The following is a 19,194-nucleotide window of genomic DNA, read 5'->3' as shown; positions in this document are numbered from 1 at the left end:
TAAGTGCGATACAGGTCCTTCTATAATTGGTCTGAGGACGGAGTTCACAAAATAATACTGTCAATAGCTATCAAAAGAATTACTTAAATTACTTCCACTCTCTAATTGCAATATAGATTGACGATTGCGATGATGCAATCGGATAGAAACGCGACGATTTTTTGACAATTCAATTCTTCTGTATGGCTTACGGATGAAAAAAGAGCGCTGTCTGGCTGAGTGTATCTGACAGCCCTTTTTTTCAACCATTTCATAACGTCAGCTGTCATCTGTCAGCTGACAGACGTCAAACGTCATTGCAACTGTCCGAAGTGACATATTACTACACCCAAGTTACTTGACATTTCCAACAGATGTCGCTTTTTTAGTTATAAACCATTTAATAAACAAAAAACAATTGTGTTTGTAAGTTCGTTTACTGAAAATAGATACTTAAATCGCCCGGCAAATTGAAAAATAATCTATGTTTGTTAAAAAACGCATGTGTGTGAAAACATTACTAACTACACAAAAATAATTAAATTGCAAGTATCAAACTGAGTTGATTTGCACTATAATTTTGAGAATGCTCTCCGATTTTTTTTAAATTTTCCGTTTCGTTTTCAGTCTCCACTTTAATTACCAAAACTTTAATGGATGTCGTTTTTTTAGCTATAAACAATTCAATACACAAAAGTTAGTTAAGTTTTAGGGTTAAATGTTACTCATTTAACCCTATCATCATTATCATTTAATCTCGTCCTTCCAGGTGGATGCGGCTCTCGGTGCCGAGGAGATGGTGGAACAACTGGCGGAAAAGAAGATGGGCCTGGAAGACCAGGTTTGTTTTTATAGTTTTAATTAAAAATTAAATAAAAAAATATTTTTGATCGCAACCGTACAATAAGAAGTTTGCATTTATTTTTTATACAGGGTGCTTGAGAGTATCACACTATCACACTAATAGTATAAAAACGAAAGTTTGTGTGTAAGTGTGAAAGTTTTGACGGCCTCCATGGCGCGGTGTATTCACAAGACGGAGGTCCTGGATTCGATCCCCGGCAGTACAGATTGAGATTTTCTTAATTTGTCCAGGTCTGGCAGGTGGGAGGCTTCTGCCGTGGCTAGTTACCACCCTACCGACAAAGACGTACCGCCAAGCGATTTAGCGTTCCGGTACGATGTCGTGTAGAAACCGAAAGGATTTCATCCTCCCCCTAACAAGTTAGCCCGCTTACATCTTAGACTGCATCATCACTTAATATCAGATGAGATAGTAGTCAAGGGCTAACTTGTAGAGAATTAAAAAAAAGAATTTTTCAAATCGGACCAGTAGTTCCTGAGATTAGCGCGTTCAAACACACAAACAAACAAACAAAATCTTCAGCTTTATAATATTGGTATAGATTATATACTTGTGATTCTAGTTTCTGATATATTCGAATGAAATTCCAGGTGGAACTGCTGAAGCAGGACGTCCAGGAGTTGGAGGCGCTGCAGGAGGTGCACGAGCAACTGGTGGAGTCCAACCGCGAGCTGGAGATGGATCTGCGCGAGGAGTTGGAGATGGCTCACGCTGCCACCAGAGAAGTGAGTTTTTTTTTTAAGAATATCTTTTTAAATATGACCTGTGGTTATAGGAGGTAATCTCTGGATCTACTGGACCGATTTGGAAAATTGTGTTACCAATAGAAAGCTCAGTTTGTTGGTCCATCTACAAAGGTTTGCCCGATACTGACCACGCTGGGCATGCGGGTTGATCAGCGAAGGACCAGATTTCTCGCACCGGTGTCGCTGCTGCCCGACACCGGCCTGTGTCATTTGAAAATCTAGCCATTGTGAATGGATATACCGCCATTCGTCGGTCGCCAGAGCCTCGTCGGTCCATCTGCAGGGTGCACCACGAGCAGGTGAGGTTGACAATTGGGGAGACAGACTGGTACTAGCCTCCCCCCTTACGAATCGTCTCGCTAATAGGTTTGACGACTTCCAGCCTCCCGAACAAGCCGGTTTCCGAAAAGGCTTTAGTACCATAGACCACATCCATACGCTGCGGCAGGTTATACAGAAGACTCACGAGTATAACCAGCCACTTTGCTTAGCGTTTGTGGACTATGAGAAAGCCTTCGATTCGGTGGAAACCTGGGCTGTGCTAAGGTCATTGCAGAGATGCCGAATTGATTACAGGTATATCCAAGCGTTGAAGTGCTTGTACGAAAACGCCACTATGTCAGTCCGTATTCAGGATCAGACTACGAGGCCAATCCAGTTGCAGCGAGGAGTGCGTCAGGGAGATGTGATCTCTCCGAAACTATTTACCGTCGCATTGGAAGACGTCTTTAAGCTTCTGGACTGGGGCGGACTTGGCATCAACATCAATGGCGAGTACATCACTCAACTGCGGTTCGCGGACGATGTAGTCATCATGGCACAGACTCTGGATGACTTAGTACCATGCTCAATGACCTCAGCAGCGTTTCTCAACTGGTGGGTTTGAAAATGAAAAATGTGTAATGCTCATGTATCGCTCCACCCACTTACAGTTGAGAATGCTGCACTGAATTCAAATAAAACTTTTGCTCGACCATAATACGGAAAAGGTTATAGGATACATGTCTTCTTTTAGTTCTACTATGGATAATGATTGTGATGATAAATATTTATTGACGTACAAATAAGAAAAGGTGAACAATTTATGTATGGTATCGTGGTAACAAGCCAAGGCTGAAGCCTTCCACCAGCCAGACCTGGACCAATTAAGTAAACCTCAATCAGCCCAGGACTTCCGTCATGTACATCGGAGGCCGTCAAAAGTCATGTCCTCTAATAAGTCAAAGATTTGATGTGTGTTTAGGCAGTGAGGAGAGTGTTACCAATCGTGACCTATGGTTAACAAACCTGGGCACTCACCAAAACGCAAAATAAGAAACTAGAGACAAGCCAGTCAGGAATGGAGAGAAGCATGCTAAATATAAGAAGATCAGACAGAATAAACAATATGACTAAGAAAACGTACGAAAATAGAGAATGTCACAACAAGGATAAGGAAACTTTAATAGAAATGGACAGGCCACATATTAAGAGGTACTGAGAAATGGAATAAAAATATTATATATTGGTACCCAAGAAACAGCAAAAGGAATCGAGGCAGACAGTTCCGAAGATGGGAGGACGAAATAAAGGCTGTAGCAGGGGAGGCGTGGACAAGGACGGCGTTGAACCAACCCAAATAGAGGAGGCCTCTGCCCAAAGTTGGGCAAACAGACAAAGTTGCTGGTGTCACCTTAGAATTAGGAACTATATAAAATATGTACTAAATTGTCTGAATAAGGGCTATTATTATTATATTATTAATATTATCAGGCGGTGAGGGAGCGCGAGGCCGCGCAGGAGACCATCATGGACCGCGACGGCACCATCGTGAAGTTCCGCGAGCTGGTGCAGAAGATGACGGAGCAGTACAACGAGATGCGCCTGCAGCTGGAGACCAAGCAGGGTGAGCTTGCGGGTTGTAATTATAGACCTTTGGGTCCAGGAAGGAAATATTTATTTGTTGAAGTAACACTTCTTTACGCTGTGTGACTCTGAGCCTTCTTCAGCATACTTGTTTAATATTTCTTAATTATTAAGGGCTCATAATTGGTGGAGGTAATCAACAACATGCAAGATATCCTCCCTCATGATCATCTTACGAGTAAGTTGCTGAATACGTTGCAAAAATTTTAATCGGACAGTATGTGCTATCATCTACAGGCACAGTGAAACAGTGATTGTTATTAAAAACTTATAAAAAAATATATAAATATCTTTATTATTACATTATGACACAAATCACAATTATTTCTAGTTACATCACAACAATACACTGCGATATGTGGCATAACCTAGAAAAAGTCCCAAATCAGCATTTTATACTCCCCAAAAACTTCCCATAAATGTTGCAGTGATTAATTACGAGACTTTATTAATACAAGATTCGATTATATTTATATTATTATTGTTTATTATTATTAATTTTATGTATAAGCATCACCACAAATGTTTCAGCAAAAATTTAAACTAAACGACTAAAATGAAGTTATGTGCGAGGCTCATAGATGGCGCTTTATATCTATATTTGAAAGAAGTTTTACCTCAGTTGTGTGGTCTTAGCACACTTGATTTTTTGACGTGATAAGGTCTTATCTATGAACGCTGGCTCCATGTAACTAGTCCTCTGGTAATGTCCATTACCATACCATGCACGGGTAAACCGTGCTACAATGTTTTTTTTTTAATTTTTAAATAGTCCCAATGCATTAAGTACGAAAATTCAGGCTTTCATAGAGAATAGTAAGAGACAAAATCTAGGAATTTACTGAAGCTATTATTTACCAAGTTTTGTTATTTCTTTTATCATGGTCGTAAAAAAAGTATTGTATGCCACTGCGCGTAATAAACCACTGTAGCACGAGTGATTTTTGCATAGAGTGCTACAATGGCTTATACGTAATAAGCCATTGTAGCATTCAATGGCATAGTCAGACCAATTATTGTATAGGACCTTTGCTTTTTCTGTCAATGTGTATGATCAATGATCTAATGCGATTATAAAAACTGTCTCTATAGCATCGATGTTCAATAGTTGTTTTTATTTTATTTATTTATTTGTAATGCCAACAATGACAGCAGAAAACATAATATATAAGTGAGTTACAAAATTCTTGAACTACTGCAGCCATCTTTTACAGGCAATCACAACACTGCAGAGTCCGGTTAAAAACTTAAAGTAAAAGATTAACCTACAATCTAAAATAATTTACCAAAAATTTACAATAATATTAAAATAATTAATTAAATAATTAATCGTGTTCGTCGGTTAAATTAAAATTCAAAATTTTAGGTTAAAATCGAGCACTATAATTACCTTTTTGTGTAGTTGAATTGTGTAAAAAAACGGGCAAATACTTACAATTTAGTATAAGATATATACCAAATCTAAGCTCGTTTTCCTCAAAAAATTTCAGACAATTCTGTTCGTGACTATGAGCGCAATACATAAAAATGTTGAATGTGCAAGTGGAAGGTCATAAGAGGAGAGGAAGGCCAAAGAAGAGATGGTTGGATTGTGTGAAAGAGGACATGTGTGTAAAAGGAGTGGATGATGAGTTGACGAGTAATAGAGACGAATGGAAAAGATTGACATATTTTTCCGACCCCACTTAAGTGGGATAAGGGTAAGGAGATGATGATGACTATGAGCGCAATACAGGTCCTGCTATTGGTCTGAGATGGCATACAATACTTTGTTTTTTATTACATGACAGTCGCTTAACTAACGATTGTCCAACGTCGGTTCTAGCAGGCTCCCCAGCGCCCAGCGAGGAGGTGGGGGCGGAGGGGGCGCGCTCGTCGCCGCCCGCGGAGCTCGGCTCGCTGGTGCAGCAGTCGCGCGCCTCCACGCGCTCCATCGACCTGCAGCTGCGCGCGCTGGAGCTGGCGCAGGCCCGCGCGCGCGCCGACATGCTGGCCGCCTGCCTGCCCGACCACTTCATGGCGTCCAACGGTCAGTGCCCGCAGGTGCAGCAGTCCAGCGACCTGCAGTTGCGCGCGCTGGCGCTGGCGCAGGCGACGTGCTGGCCGCCTGCCTGCCTGACCACTTCATGGCGTCCAACGGTCAGTGCCCGCAGGTGCAGCAGTCCATCGACCTGCAGCTGGAGCTGGCGCAGGCCCGCGCGCGCGCCGACATGCTGGCCGCCTGCCTGCCCGACCACTTCATGGCGTCCAACGGTCAGTGCCCGCAGGTGCAGCAGTCCATCGACCTGCAGCTGGAGCTGGCGCAGGCCCGCGCGCGCGCCGACATGCTGGCCGCCTGCCTGCCCGACCACTTCATGGCGTCCAACGGTCAGTCAGGTGCAGCGACCAGTGCTGGTGCAGCAGACGACGATGGTGACGATGATGATCAATCTGTGTCACTCAGACTAATTAGATAAAGACCTGCCTCGCAAGACATTATTTTTCTGTCAAAGTATATGATCAACGATCTTATGCGATTATAAACACTGTCTCTATAGAATCGATGTTTCATAGTTTACAATCGTGTAGTTTACATCGGTTAAAAACCTCCGTAAAAATACCTTTTTGTGTAGTTAAATGGTGTAAAAAACGAACAAAAACCGCTAGTTTAGTATAAGATATGTATGAAATCTGAGCTCATTTTCCTTAGAAAATGGCAGAAAATTTTGTTCGTGAATTTGGGTGCGATACTAGTCCTTATGTATTTAGTCTGAGGCTGTGTCATCATCATCGTCGTCACATCAGCTGATGGACGTCCAATGCGAGTTTTCCAAACGCCGCGAGAGCCGCCTGCGTCTAGCGACTCTGCGACTCACTTGATGTCACCACTACCTACCACTATTTAAGGGTCGACCAACACTGCAATATCCAATACGGTGTCGATATTCCAGCACCTTTGGACTCCGTCGGCTCTTCGAAATATATGTCCCGCCTGTAGTGTTTCACCCGCTTGTTCACTCAGACTAAACTCGGCTCTGCTTGGCGCTCGTCTTTTATACCTTTGTACTGTGCGTAGTGTGGGGTATTCAACTAACTGACAGATGTCAACATAGCTACGTATTTTGTCTTTGGTATGTACGGCATCCATAGACTCTTTGTTTACTCATTAGTCTATGATTGCATTCTACACCGCCCATTGCCACTTCTGCTTCTTCGAAACTTGTCGGTGATACCGGTTCTACTGCGGATCTGCTCATTTCTGATACTCAGAGCACAACTGGTTCCATCGACCTTGAGTGTTGAAATGAAATAAAGATCTCATATTTAGTTGAAGTACTCAACAACATGCAAGGTATCAGAGGCATGTAGTGCCATATCAGCCCTATAAATGATATGGCCCCCCGCACTTCAAGAGCCTCTTACGTGGGATAGCGATTAATCCACAACAATTAATATTAATATTGACAATCGCAATCGATTTATATTGGTGAAATATAAACCACAGTGTAATCTGGTGCTTCCCGGAAAAAAAAGCATATGAAAAACTGCCTACAGAGTTTCGGCCGTTTTGACGGCCTCCGTGACGCAGTGGTATTCGCGGTGGATTTTCAAAACGGAGGTCCTGGGTTCGATCCCCGGCTGGGCCGATTGAGGTTTTCTTAATTGGTCCAGGTCTGGCTGGTGGGAGGCTTCGGCCGTGGCTAGTTACCACCCTACCGACTAAGACGTACCGCCAAGCGATTTAGCATTCCGGTACGATGTCGTGTAGAAACCGAAAGGAGTGTGGATTTCAACCTCCTCCTAACAGGTTAGCCCGCTTCCATCTTAGACTGCATCATCACTTACCATCAGGTGAGATTGTAGTCAAGGGCTAACTTGTAAAGAATAAAAAAAAAAAAAACCTTCACTCTGATAACAGAAGTAAAGAAAAATGAATCTTTTTTTTCCCGGATTAAGCGTGCGCCCAAAAACTAGAAAAATCTTACATAGGTTAAGTCAGTCACTGATATATTTATTTTAAGTCAGCATTTTTGTTTCTTTTGTGAGAAACGTTTACCTTTGACCCCTAACTATTTTTGATACAGGGTCTGGAGGGACCCTGTATCAAAAATAGTATAGGCACACTACGCCACTGCAAGGTATCATCTTGTAATCATCTGCCGCGCAAGTAAATGCCAAAATCCCCTATTGGGCTCTCTTACCAACTACAACAGTGCTTATTTTATAAAGCGACTAGCAGAAGCCCGCGATTTTGTCCGCGTGAAACTCGATGTAAACTTTCAACTACCCCTACCCTATTCCTACCTACCCTACCCTACCCCTACCCCACCCCTACCTAAATGCGTTTAAATATAGTCCAAAAAAAATCAAAATTTTTAAATAAATAAATGTTTGTTGTGCCTCACTCGACATAGATAGGTATAGTGTGTCGCGGACTTTTTTGTAGATATTTATAAGATCTACAATTAATTACAACAATTTATGGTTCTATCTTTTATAGTTTAGGCAGCGTACGCAAAATAAGTTACTTTTCTAGTTGATTTTTTACACCTTGTGTCCAAAAAACCCAAATATCCTACGGAACCCTATTTTTTTTCCTAAATAAAATTTAGAATATGTTACTTGTAATAATGTAGCTTTCGAATGGTGAAAGAATTTTTAAAATCGGTCCAGTAGTTTTTGAGCCTATTCATTACAAACAAACAAACATACAAACAAAGTTTTGCTCTTTATAATATTAGTATAGAGTATAGATGACGTCACAAGAATAAAATCATTAATTGTTGTTCTGTTATTCATATTCCAGGTGACCACGACGCCATCATGTTTATCTTGCTGCTGCAGCGTTTAAACACAAAGGCTGAAATCATCTTAGGACAAATACGTGAGAAGTGAGTACATACTCTTATAACCACATCTGGGCGTTAACTCATTAATCCGTTAATCGTTAATTAACGAAGTTAACATTTTGATTAACGGATTAACTTTTAAGTTAATTTTTAAAAATGTTAACGGACACGTTAACTTCCGTTAATATGCAGAAGTCCGTTAATCGTTAATCCAATGCCTACTATTTACCGCGCGACGCGAAATACAGGTTCAAACAAGTAAGAAATGATGAATGTTTTTTTTCTTCAAAGAAATCAACAAATTACTATATTTATGTTAAATATAGATAAAATCAACAAAAAACAAATTATGGCACTTTTCCCCGGTGCTCATCCTTATTTTTCCAATGGTGATCTCATACAATGATATAAAAATGTAATATTACACAGTCATGTTAACGGATTAACGATTAACGGTAACTTTCGTTAATTCTTCCGGAATGTAACGGTTTAACGTTTAACGAAGCTAACTTTTTCTGTAGCGGATTAACGATTAACGAAGTTAACTATTTGATTAACGGTGCCCAGCTATGCTTATAACTACGAGCGTAGCAAGTGATTCAAAAATAGAATCCTCAACGAAGCGAAGGATTCATCAGCAGTAAATGTTATATTTCCTGCTGAATCCATCGCTTTTCGTTTTACTACTATGTGAATAATGATGTATCCGTGTATAATAATTTAAAAATACATAATTATGTCATGTTTGAAATTCATCTCCAAAAGCGAGAAATAAAATTTTACTTTAATTTTAAATTTGATTTAAGCTAATAAGACTATAAGCCTAAAAGCTTTTTAGTCACAAAGTGATGACAGGAAAATATAATTTTCAGGTTCCCAGCAGTGAACGTGTGGGACAAGGAGTCCATTATGAAAACTCACACGGCGGTGCAGTACAGCTTCCGCTGTCAGCTGGAGTACCAGCTGCAAATGATCCAGGTGAGACTATTGTGTGATTCAATCTCTATAATTGACGCTCTAAAGGACTATAAATATATATCTAAGGTCCTGGGTTCGATCCCCGGCTGGGCAGATTGAGATTTTCTTAATCGGTCCAGGTCTGGCTTGTGGGAGGCTTCGGCCGTGGCTAGTTACCACCCTAGCGGCAAAGACGTACCGCCAAGCGATTTAGCGTTCCGGTACGATGCCGTGTAGAAACCGAAAGGGGTGTGGATTTTCATCTTCCTCCTAACAAGTTAGCCCGCTTCCATCTTAGACTGCATCATCACTTATCAGGTGAGATTGTAGTCAAGGGCTAACTTGTAAAGAATTAAAAAAAAAACTTGATGATCGAATTGACCGCGAATACATTTCCAGTGCATGGTGTGCATGTGGAGCGGAGCCCTGGAGACTTGCACGCCGGAGCTGCTGCTACGCGCGGCGTCCGCGCTGCCCGACGCGGCGCAGCAGGAGCGCGCGCTGGACGCGGCGGCGCAGCTGCTGAAGACCAACGAGCTGGACGAGAACTGCTCGCTGGACGGTACGCCCTAACATTCGTCACACGTCACGTTACTGCGAGCTGACAGAAGCGCCATCTAGTTTGAAAGGAGAGCACTAATGTGCCGCGCCATCTAGTTGACAAGGCAGTAACTAATGTGCCGCGCCATCTGGTTGACAAGGCAGTAACTAATGTGCCGCGCCATCTAGTTGACAAGGCGGAAACTAATGTGCCGCGCCATCTAGTTGACAAGGCGGGATTTAATATGCCACGCCATCTAGTTGACAAGGCGGTAACTAATGTGCCGCGCCATCTACTTTACAAGGCGGGAACTAATGTGCCGCGCCATCTGGTTGACAAGGCGGTAACTAATGTGCCGCGCCATCTAGTTGACAAGGCGGGAACTAATGTGCCGCGCCATCTAGTTGACAAGGCGGGAACTAATGTGCCGCGCCATCTGGTTGACAAGGCGGGAACTAATGTGCCGCGCCATCTGGTTGACAAGGCGGTAACTAATGTGCCGCGCCATCTGGTTGACAAGGCGGTAACTAATGTGCCGCGCCATCTAGTTGACAAGGCGGTAACTAATGTGCCGCGCCATCTAGTTGACAAGGCGGGAACTAATGTGCCGCGCCATCTAGTTGACAAGGCGGTAACTAATGTGCCGCGCCATCTAGTTGACAAGGCGGGAACTAATGTGCCGCGCCATCTAGTTGACAAGGCGGGAACTAATGTGCCGCGCCATCTAGTTGTCATGGCGGGAACTAATGCGTCTGTCATTGCAGCCTGAACGCTCGCCTGCGCAACGGTTCTTGTGTAAAAAGTTTTCATGTATCACTATTGCGGGATAATATATAGCAGCGTCATCTAGTTTACAAGACGTAGTATTCGACGCCTAAGCACTATTGAAGCGCCCGATGCCTCAACGATTCGAGCGAGGCAAGCTTGTGGTAAGGCTACTGGTAGTGACAGACGTGTGTGGTGTCGCAGGCATGGAGCGCTGCTGGTCGTACCTGGCGGCCATGTGGGCGGCGCTCAGCATGGGCGCGGTGGAGGGCGCGGGCTGCGCGCGCGAGGTGCTGCTGCACGCGTGCGCCGCCATCGACGCGCTGGCGCGCGCGCTCGCCGCCGACGCCTCCGCGCTGTCGCACGCTACGCAGGTAGCAATGTTTATTTATTCATTCATTCATGCATTCATTCACTCACTCATTCATCATTCCCTCACTCACTCACTCGCTCACTCACTCGCTCACTAGCTCACTCACTCACTCACTCGCTCACTCGCTCACTCACTCACTCGCTCGCTCACTCATTCATTTATTTATTTGCTCCACCGGTGACTGTTACAGCATTTACACAGTTACAATCTAAAAAAACACAAACAAGGCTCTGCACAATCAAATGAAGGTAGACACGGCATGCACATTTCCGTAATATTAAAATGAATTAACGATTACATAAAAACAGTTTACATAAGAAAATACATTTTACAGTAACAAGAAAAAGAAATATTTTACAACTACTATTAGAATATAATATATAATACAAAAAATAAAATGAAATTGGTATAAAAAAAAAGAAAAATTAGTTTATATTATAGTTTATTAATATTTACCACCAAACCGGCAAAGACGTACCGCCAAGCGATTTAGCGTTCCGGTACGATATCGCGTAGAAACCGAAAGCGGTGTGGATTTTCATCCTACTTGTATAACAAATTAACCTGCTTCTATCTTAGATTGCATCAGCACTTACCATCAGGTGAGATTGTAGTCAAGTTAGATAAATAACTACCGGATCCAGTCAAGCTTTGCTTTGACTAATTTGGCTGGGCAACTTCCCAGTACGTACAGTTACGCAAGCAACCAATAAGCTATCGGCGATAAACAAAAACTTTAACCGCTTACAAATATGATGTCTTTCTGATGAGTGTCGTGTCTACTGCGCCATCTAGTTTGAAAGGCAGGAACTAATTCACGTTATTGCGGGCAAACACAAAAGCGCCATCTATACTAAAGCCATACTCAAAGAGTACTGTTTACTAACAAACAAATTAGAAATGAGGGTAGAAAATGTCATTTCATAACTTTTTTATTTTAAGGTATGAATTGTTGTTTTATAAAATATTATTTAAGATATAGTAACTATATCTAATTGTTTTAAGATTATTAATCAAATTTATTTTTATTAATTTAAGAACTTGTAATTATAATTATTATTAGGTGTGAAATGACATGTGATTTATACCCTCACAAGCTGACGCCGCGCAGTTTCATCCATGTGGTTCTCGTTCCCGTAGGAATACAGGGATGATATATAGCCTATAGCCTTCCTCGATAAATGGGCTATCTAACACTGAAAGAATTTTTCAAATCGGCCCAGAAGTCCAGAGATTAGCACACACAAACAAACTCTTCAGCTTTATAATCTTGTAGATTTTTAATTTGTTTGTTGGTAAACAGTACTCCTCCAGTATGGCTTTTGTATAGTTTGCAAGGCGCGAACTAATTCACGTCATTGCGGGCAAACACAGCAGCGCCATCTAGTTTTTAAGGCGGGAACTAATTCACGTTATTGCGGGCTAACACAAGCGCCATCTAGTTGGCAAGGCTAAAGTGTTCATTGGTGTCCAGCCTGGCGACCAACCGCACGAGCTGAGCCAGCTGCACGAGGCGATCCAGTCGAGCTGCGGCGCGCTGCAGCAGCAGCTGAAGGGCGTGCGCCGCCGCCTGCCGCCCGGCGTGCGGCTCCACGCGCTGCCCATAGACATGCAGGTAATCTATCTCGTTATATAATGATTTATTTATGACTCTACAACGTGCAATTGCACGTTGTAGAGTCAACATCTCCTGAGGATGCTCCGGTTTCGGGGTGAAACGTACGTAGAGAGTATTTTGTCGGACCTGGGTGACGTTGTCGCATGGGTTCGCCGAATTTTCGCGGATGATAGCAAAATAAATAAATCATTATATAATCATGATGAACTTCCGCAAAGTAACGCCTGCTTCTATCCAATCTATCTCGTATGTATATTGTAGGAAATAGTAGTCTGAGATGGATATGACGTCGCCCTATCTTGTGTTGGCTCGTGCTGACGCTAGGTGGCGCGACTTGATTCGGGGTGGGGAGATTGACTTGGAAAAGGGGAGTGTTAGTTACTGTCAAATATGTCCTTAACCCTACACACAAAATTCACTCCACTCAAGGTCATTCTTTGCCATTCTAGGGTCTTATTTTGGTTACAGTTTGATTTGTTAAATTAGTTGTTCTGACAAATGTTGTGAATCATAAACTTTGTTCGACATAGACTTTGTAATCCACTTCAGAGTCTGCTAAAAATATTATAAGGAACCGATAGCTTTTATACCTTGTATCATGACAATATCTCAATTTTTTATTTACAAATGTGAAGGTGTATGTTACGGTATTACGGTTCACTTTTGCTGGTACGGTTCTTTTGGAATAAAATACGTGTCGCTTGTTTAGATGTTTAATGCCAACTAACTTCAGAATAATGTAGGGTACAATATCGTAAGTGCGTTCACGCGCTGTATTGAATTAACATGCCGCCCGCCAAAAGGACTGTAAAGGGCTTTTACTAAATACATAAACTTAATCATTATACCGCAGTTAAACATCATTAGATTTATACATGCCATCACGAAAAAAATACATTTAAATTGTAAGTAAACTTCAGACTCAAACGCTGGTAACTACATAAATATTATATCTCATCCATAATTAGGCTTACTCTTAATACATAACTTCTTGTAATTAAATATTTATACTTGAATTATTATCACTTAAATAACATTAAAAATTACTTCAAAATCAGTTACTTGCAATAATTTGATTTTTAGCAGAAATTAAATAAATATTACATTTAAATTAAATACATTATATCAATTAAGTATATTAATCAATATCTATGGGCAAAAGACATAATTTATTGGAAGAACGTTTAGTGATATTGTCACCACTTTTGACGCTGTATACTCGAGTGACTCCATCATTGCCGGGGTGCTTCCCAGTTATGCGACCTAGCATCCATTTGCCTGGTGGCAGGTTGTCACTCTTGATAGTGACGATCTGACCGATATCTAACTCTCTTGTCCTTTTACACCATTTATGACGTTGTTGAAGTCTATTAAGATATTCAGATTGCCATCGGTGCCAAAAGTCTTGCAATAATTTTTGTAGGCGCTGCCATCTCGATAGGTAAGTCATCGAAATATTTTCCAGATTAGGACTTGGGATGGTATTAAGTGACTCACCAACTAAGAAGTGAGCTGGCGTGAGTGGAGGTGCGTCATCATCGTCCTCTATTGGGCACAGAGGCCGCGAGTTCAGACATGCTTCAATTTGGCAGAGCAGGGTGGACATTTCTTCATAGGTTAAGTTGGATTGCATTATCCTTTTCAGGTGGTATTTAATGGATTTAACACCAGCCTCCCATAATCCTCCCATGTGAGGGCTGTATGCTGGTATAAAGTGCCATTGAGTGCCATCGAGGGCAAGAGATTCTGCTATCTGACCATCAAATTCCAACTTTGCTTCTGCCCAAGCTGCTGCAAGTTCCTTATTAGCTCCAATAAACGTCCGGCCCTGGTCACTCCACATATGTGCGCATTTTCCGCGACGTGCCGTAAATCTTTTCATTGCTCCTATAAATGACTCTGACGTCATATCACCTACGAGTTCAAGATGAATGGCCTTGGTAGACATACATACGAAGATGCAGACGTACGCTTTCGTCGTTCTCATTCCTCTGCCTTTAGAAGAGAGGACTTGATAGGGGCCAGCGAAATCCGTCGAACTGTTCAAAAATGGTCTGGTTGGAGTTACTCTTTCACGAGGTAAGTCTCCCATAAGCTGTGACTTCACTGCAGCCTTTTGCTTAGCACATATCAAACATTTTCTAAATTTTAATTTGACTAAATTTTTTGATTTCAGGATCCAGTACTTCAGCCGTAAGTATCCCAACATCTGTTGTGGTCCACCATGCAGCGTTTTCAAATGTGCATCATCGACAAGGAGCTTGGCTAGGTAAGTATCATGACTTAATATTACAGGATTTTTCGTATCTTCATTCACAGCAGCGTGCCGCAGTCTACCGCCCACCCTGAGGACATCATCACCGTCAAGGTAAGGATTTAAACTTTTTAAACTGCTTTTAGCTTGTACTTCTCCTTTAGTTTTAATATTGTGAATATCTTCCTTAAAGCTTTGTTGCTGTGTTAGCTTAATGCATGTTTTTAAAGCATCATTTAATTCGCTTGTAGTAATTACTGTATCCTTATCCTGTAATTTCTTTCCCTTTAAAAACCTTTTACTGTATGTAATAACCTTTAGTAGCTCTGTCAAATCATCACAATTTTCAATTTTGTTTATTAAACTTGCTTTTTCATTTTCAATTTTCGAGTTGACTTCTATAACTTCTTTCCTTTCCAGGTTTGTACTTATGTTCTTTAGCCTACTGTATTCGATCTCTTTATTATGTAACCATTCAGGGCCATTCCACCACAGTTTATTTTCTTTCAGGCTTGTCAAGGGCATACCTCTTGAGGCTAAATCAGCAGGGTTGTCTTGAGATTGTACGTGATACCAATTGTGATTCCCAATGTCTTCTATAATCTCAACTACTCGATTTCTTACATAAATGTTCCATCTTGCAGGATCTCCAAAAAGCCAGGACAGTACTATAGTGGAATCTGTCCATGCATATATCTGAGAGGTTGGTATTTTCATGGCTTCTTTTATTTGCTTTAAAAGACCAGCAAGCAGGACAGCACCATTCAGTTCAAGACGAGGTAAGGATTTAGCTTTTGTTGATGCTGCTCTTGATTTAGCTGCTATGATTGTAATTGTTACTTTTCCTTCTACGGTGATTACTCTCATGTAGGCTACTGCACCATAGGCTCGATTGGATGCATCACAAAAACCATGAACTGAGACATTTTTCATTAAGGATTCAGATGTTTGAAGCCATCTGTCTATTTCTATACCTGGTAAGTTGAGAAAACTGTTTCTTAAATCCATCCATTCCTGAGCTATTTCTTCAGTAACATTCTCATCCCAGGCCATACCTTGCAACCACAATTTTTGAATAAGCAGCTTCGCCGGTAAAATTGATGGTGCTAACCAGCCCAGTGGATCAAACAACCTTTGAATATCAGACAGGATTGTTCTTTTCGTTATGCGATCAGTTAACGCAGGTAAGTTCAGGTTGTATTGGAATTTGTCCGTTCCAATATTCCAATTCAATCCTAAAGCTCTTATACTACCATCTATGTGTATTTCTAGATTTACTTTAGTGCTTCTTTGGCTTAGCTTAAATTGTTTCAGGAATTCTGCATTATTCGAACACCATTTTTGTATAATAAATCCTCCTCTTCGCAATATGGAATCTATATCCTTTGCAATTTTGATGGCTTCTTGTAAGTTATCCTTCCCAGACATTAAGTCATCCATGTAAAAGTCTTGTTTTATAACTTGTGCTGCATCGGTATGTTCATAGCCTTCATCTGTGGCAACCTGATGTAGCGTGCGGACGGCTAGATATGGTGCCGAAGCTGTCCCAAACGTGACTCTTCCTAGTCTATAATCTTTTACAGGTTCGTCTTGGCTACTACGCCATAGAATTCTTTGTAGATTGCTGTCTTCTTTGGTTACCAGAATCTGGCGGTACATTTTTTGTATATCAGCCACAAAACATACTCTTTTCATACGCCATCTCAAAATTAAGCTCCTCATGTCATCTTGTAGTTGAGGGCCTACAAGTAATTCGTCATTTAGAGACACTTTGTTAGATCCCTTTTGCGATGCGTTGAATACTGGCCTCACTTTGCTCGTTTCTTTTTCATATTTAATAACAGCGTGGTGAGGTAGGTACACAGCAGGAACTTTCATTTCTTCCTTTGGTACCTCTTCCATATGATTCAAAGTTTTGTATTCTTCCATTATTTCTATGTATTCTTTCTTCAATTTCTCATCTTTCTCTAAGCGTTTTTCTAATTGATATAATCTTTTCAGAGCTATATCTCTTGTGTTTCCTTCGATACATTTTAGTTTTTCTGTTTTTGTTGGCAGTTTTACGATATATCTTCCTTCTTCTGTTCTGGTGGTTGTAGTGTTATATATTTCTTCACATTTTCTTTCTTCAGGCGTGGGTAATCTTGTTTCATTTCTTTCTTGTTCCCACATGTTCTTTAGCATATCATCCAGATCCAGATTCAGGTGCATGCTTATAATCTCATCTTCTTGTATCTTGTCGTGTACTGTCCCAAATAGAATCCAACCCAGGCTGGTATTTTGAGCGCATGGAGTACCTGGGGGACCCTTGATTATTTCACTCTTCATAATTTGGGCACACACATCGACACCTAGCAACATGTCTACTCGTCCCGGTTGTGTAAAACTTGGGTCTGCCAGGACGAGACCTTTTATGTGCGGCCAGGTGTTGTTCGTTATTGTCTTAGTTGGCAACCTTGTGATGAGATGAGTGGGTATTATATACGTCTTAATGTTAATTTTAAATCCTTCATCATGTGTGGATAAGACGTTTACTTGTGTACTTTGTTTCACATTTGTGTGTGTTGAGCCAATACCTGTTATAGTTCCATTAACTTTTGTTCTTTTTAATTTCAGCAATTGGATGGCTCGTTCACTCACAAAACTTGCTTGAGAACCTGTATCTACGAGTGCTCTTACGATTGTATAATGGCCATTGTCGTCCATGATTTTAACTGTCGCTGTAGCTAGCAAAGCAGTACTTGCGTGCTCTCTGTTATCAGTTACTTTAGTGTTCACTTGCACCTGGGTATCAGTTATTGTCGTTTGTGAGGACTCCGATATAACTGGTGATTTTGGCTGATGGATGAGGGTATGATGCCGCTTGTGGCACCGCCTGCAACTTTGGGGAACCCTACACCCAAGAGCACTGTGCCCAGGGGAAAGGCAATTAAAACATATTTTGTTGTCCTTTACGTAATTACCTCTGTCCACCGGTGTAAGCTTTGCAAATTCCGGACAATGGCTTAATGTGTGGTCGTTCTTACACCGTACGCATGTTCTTGGTTTACAGGTACTAGTTATGGTAAATACCTTTTCTTTTGTGACCTTGCTTGTTGTTGGCGCTACTAATTCCAATGTTCTAAATTTATTTTGTAAAAATTTTTCCAAATCTTTCCATGTAGGTAACTCGTCTATATTATCGTTGTGCGCGAAGTCTTCCCACTGCTTGTGCGTCTCCGGGTCCAATTTCTGAACAACCAGAAATATGATTACTGGATCCCAGGAGTCGGTTGTTATATTTTGATTATTTAATCCTTTTACTACTTCATTGGTTGTATCAAGTAAATATTTTATATTCTGAGCGGACTGTATGTTTGTATTGGGTTTTCTTTGCGCAAAAAGCCTTTTTAATAGAGCGTTAACGATAAGGCGTCTATTGCCATATCGGCTTTGCAATGACTCCCATGCAATTGGATAATTTGATTGAGTCACCTGGATGTTTTTTAGTAGCATTGCAGCTTCCCCAGTGACGGTTGTTTTTAAATAGTGAAGTTTTTGCACATCACTGAGGGAGTCGTTATGATGCACCAACGACAAAAACAAATCCTTATAAGAAGGGAATTCTTCATAATTGCCCCCGAAGACCGGTAATGAGATTTTCGGCAGATGTACATTTTGCTTGCCGCCACCTATATTGCCCGTCGACGTTGACATATTTGACGCCCTTGATTCATTCTCGATTTCATTTAATGTTGATAACATGTCCCTTAAGTCACCCTGCAGAATGTTGTAAAGGTCTTCATAAATAAAGAATTCTTCATTTAAAAAATACGGCAAGGATCCCTTTTGTTCCTTTGGAGTAATTTTAGCTAAGTCGTGATGCGCGCTCTTAAACGTCGTCCAATAATCTTCAAGTATTTGTATGCGCGCTTCAATGTAACCTTTGGTTAGTCGAGATTTGGGACATTTTTTTAAATTCACTTGGGTTTTACGAAATAATGTGGCAGTATCTTCCAATACAGCTAAAAGGTGCGTTTGATCTTGCGTAGGAGGCATCTTGAATTCACTTGTCACAATATAAGTATATAATAACTTCCAAAATGCGTAAATGCAAAGTTATAAATCGTAAATTGTATATAGTATGCGTAAAAAACGTTCGTCACTCGATGCACTTGTTTACTTCAACCAGCGATCGCGCTTCGTTCCTTTCACTTTTTGCTAGTCGGCGCGATCCGGCTCGATTTCGACCATATGTTACGGTATTACGGTTCACTTTTGCTGGTACGGTTCTTTTGGAATAAAATACGTGTCGCTTGTTTAGATGTTTAATGCCAACTAACTTCAGAATAATGTAGGGTACAATATCGTAAGTGCGTTCAC

The 19,194-nt window shown here is 41.2% G+C and overlaps 2 protein-coding genes across 16 annotated transcripts in view; one reads left to right on the top strand and one right to left on the bottom strand.

The window, feature by feature from the left end:
• LOC112052834 (zinc finger protein 84-like) overlaps positions 1-19,194 on the bottom strand; it is a 387,100-nt gene that overhangs the window by 239,285 nt on the left and 128,621 nt on the right. The window lies entirely within an intron of this gene.
• Positions 1-19,194, top strand: part of LOC112055140 (dynactin subunit 1) — a 52,362-nt gene that overhangs the window by 17,498 nt on the left and 15,670 nt on the right. For 6 of the 7 annotated variants that reach the window (XM_052889897.1, XM_052889894.1, XM_052889893.1 and 3 more), the window contains 9 exons: positions 749-820; positions 1,435-1,569; positions 3,343-3,475; positions 5,321-5,524; positions 8,282-8,366; positions 9,197-9,302; positions 9,681-9,843; positions 10,792-10,961; positions 12,435-12,575. In XM_052889897.1, coding sequence (XP_052745857.1) covers positions 749-820; positions 1,435-1,569; positions 3,343-3,475; positions 5,321-5,524; positions 8,282-8,366; positions 9,197-9,302; positions 9,681-9,843; positions 10,792-10,961; positions 12,435-12,575 — 1,209 coding nt within the window. The remainder of the gene's footprint in view (positions 1-748; positions 821-1,434; positions 1,570-3,342; positions 3,476-5,320; positions 5,525-8,281; positions 8,367-9,196; positions 9,303-9,680; positions 9,844-10,791; positions 10,962-12,434; positions 12,576-19,194) is intronic. The other variant, XM_052889892.1, reaches the window with a different exon arrangement.

This window comes from Bicyclus anynana, chromosome 26, assembly GCF_947172395.1.
Source record: "Bicyclus anynana chromosome 26, ilBicAnyn1.1, whole genome shotgun sequence".
Lineage (NCBI taxonomy): Eukaryota > Metazoa > Arthropoda > Insecta > Lepidoptera > Nymphalidae > Bicyclus > Bicyclus anynana.
The sequence above is the reverse complement of the archived record's forward strand: the minus strand, read 5'-3'. Positions and strand labels throughout refer to the sequence as shown.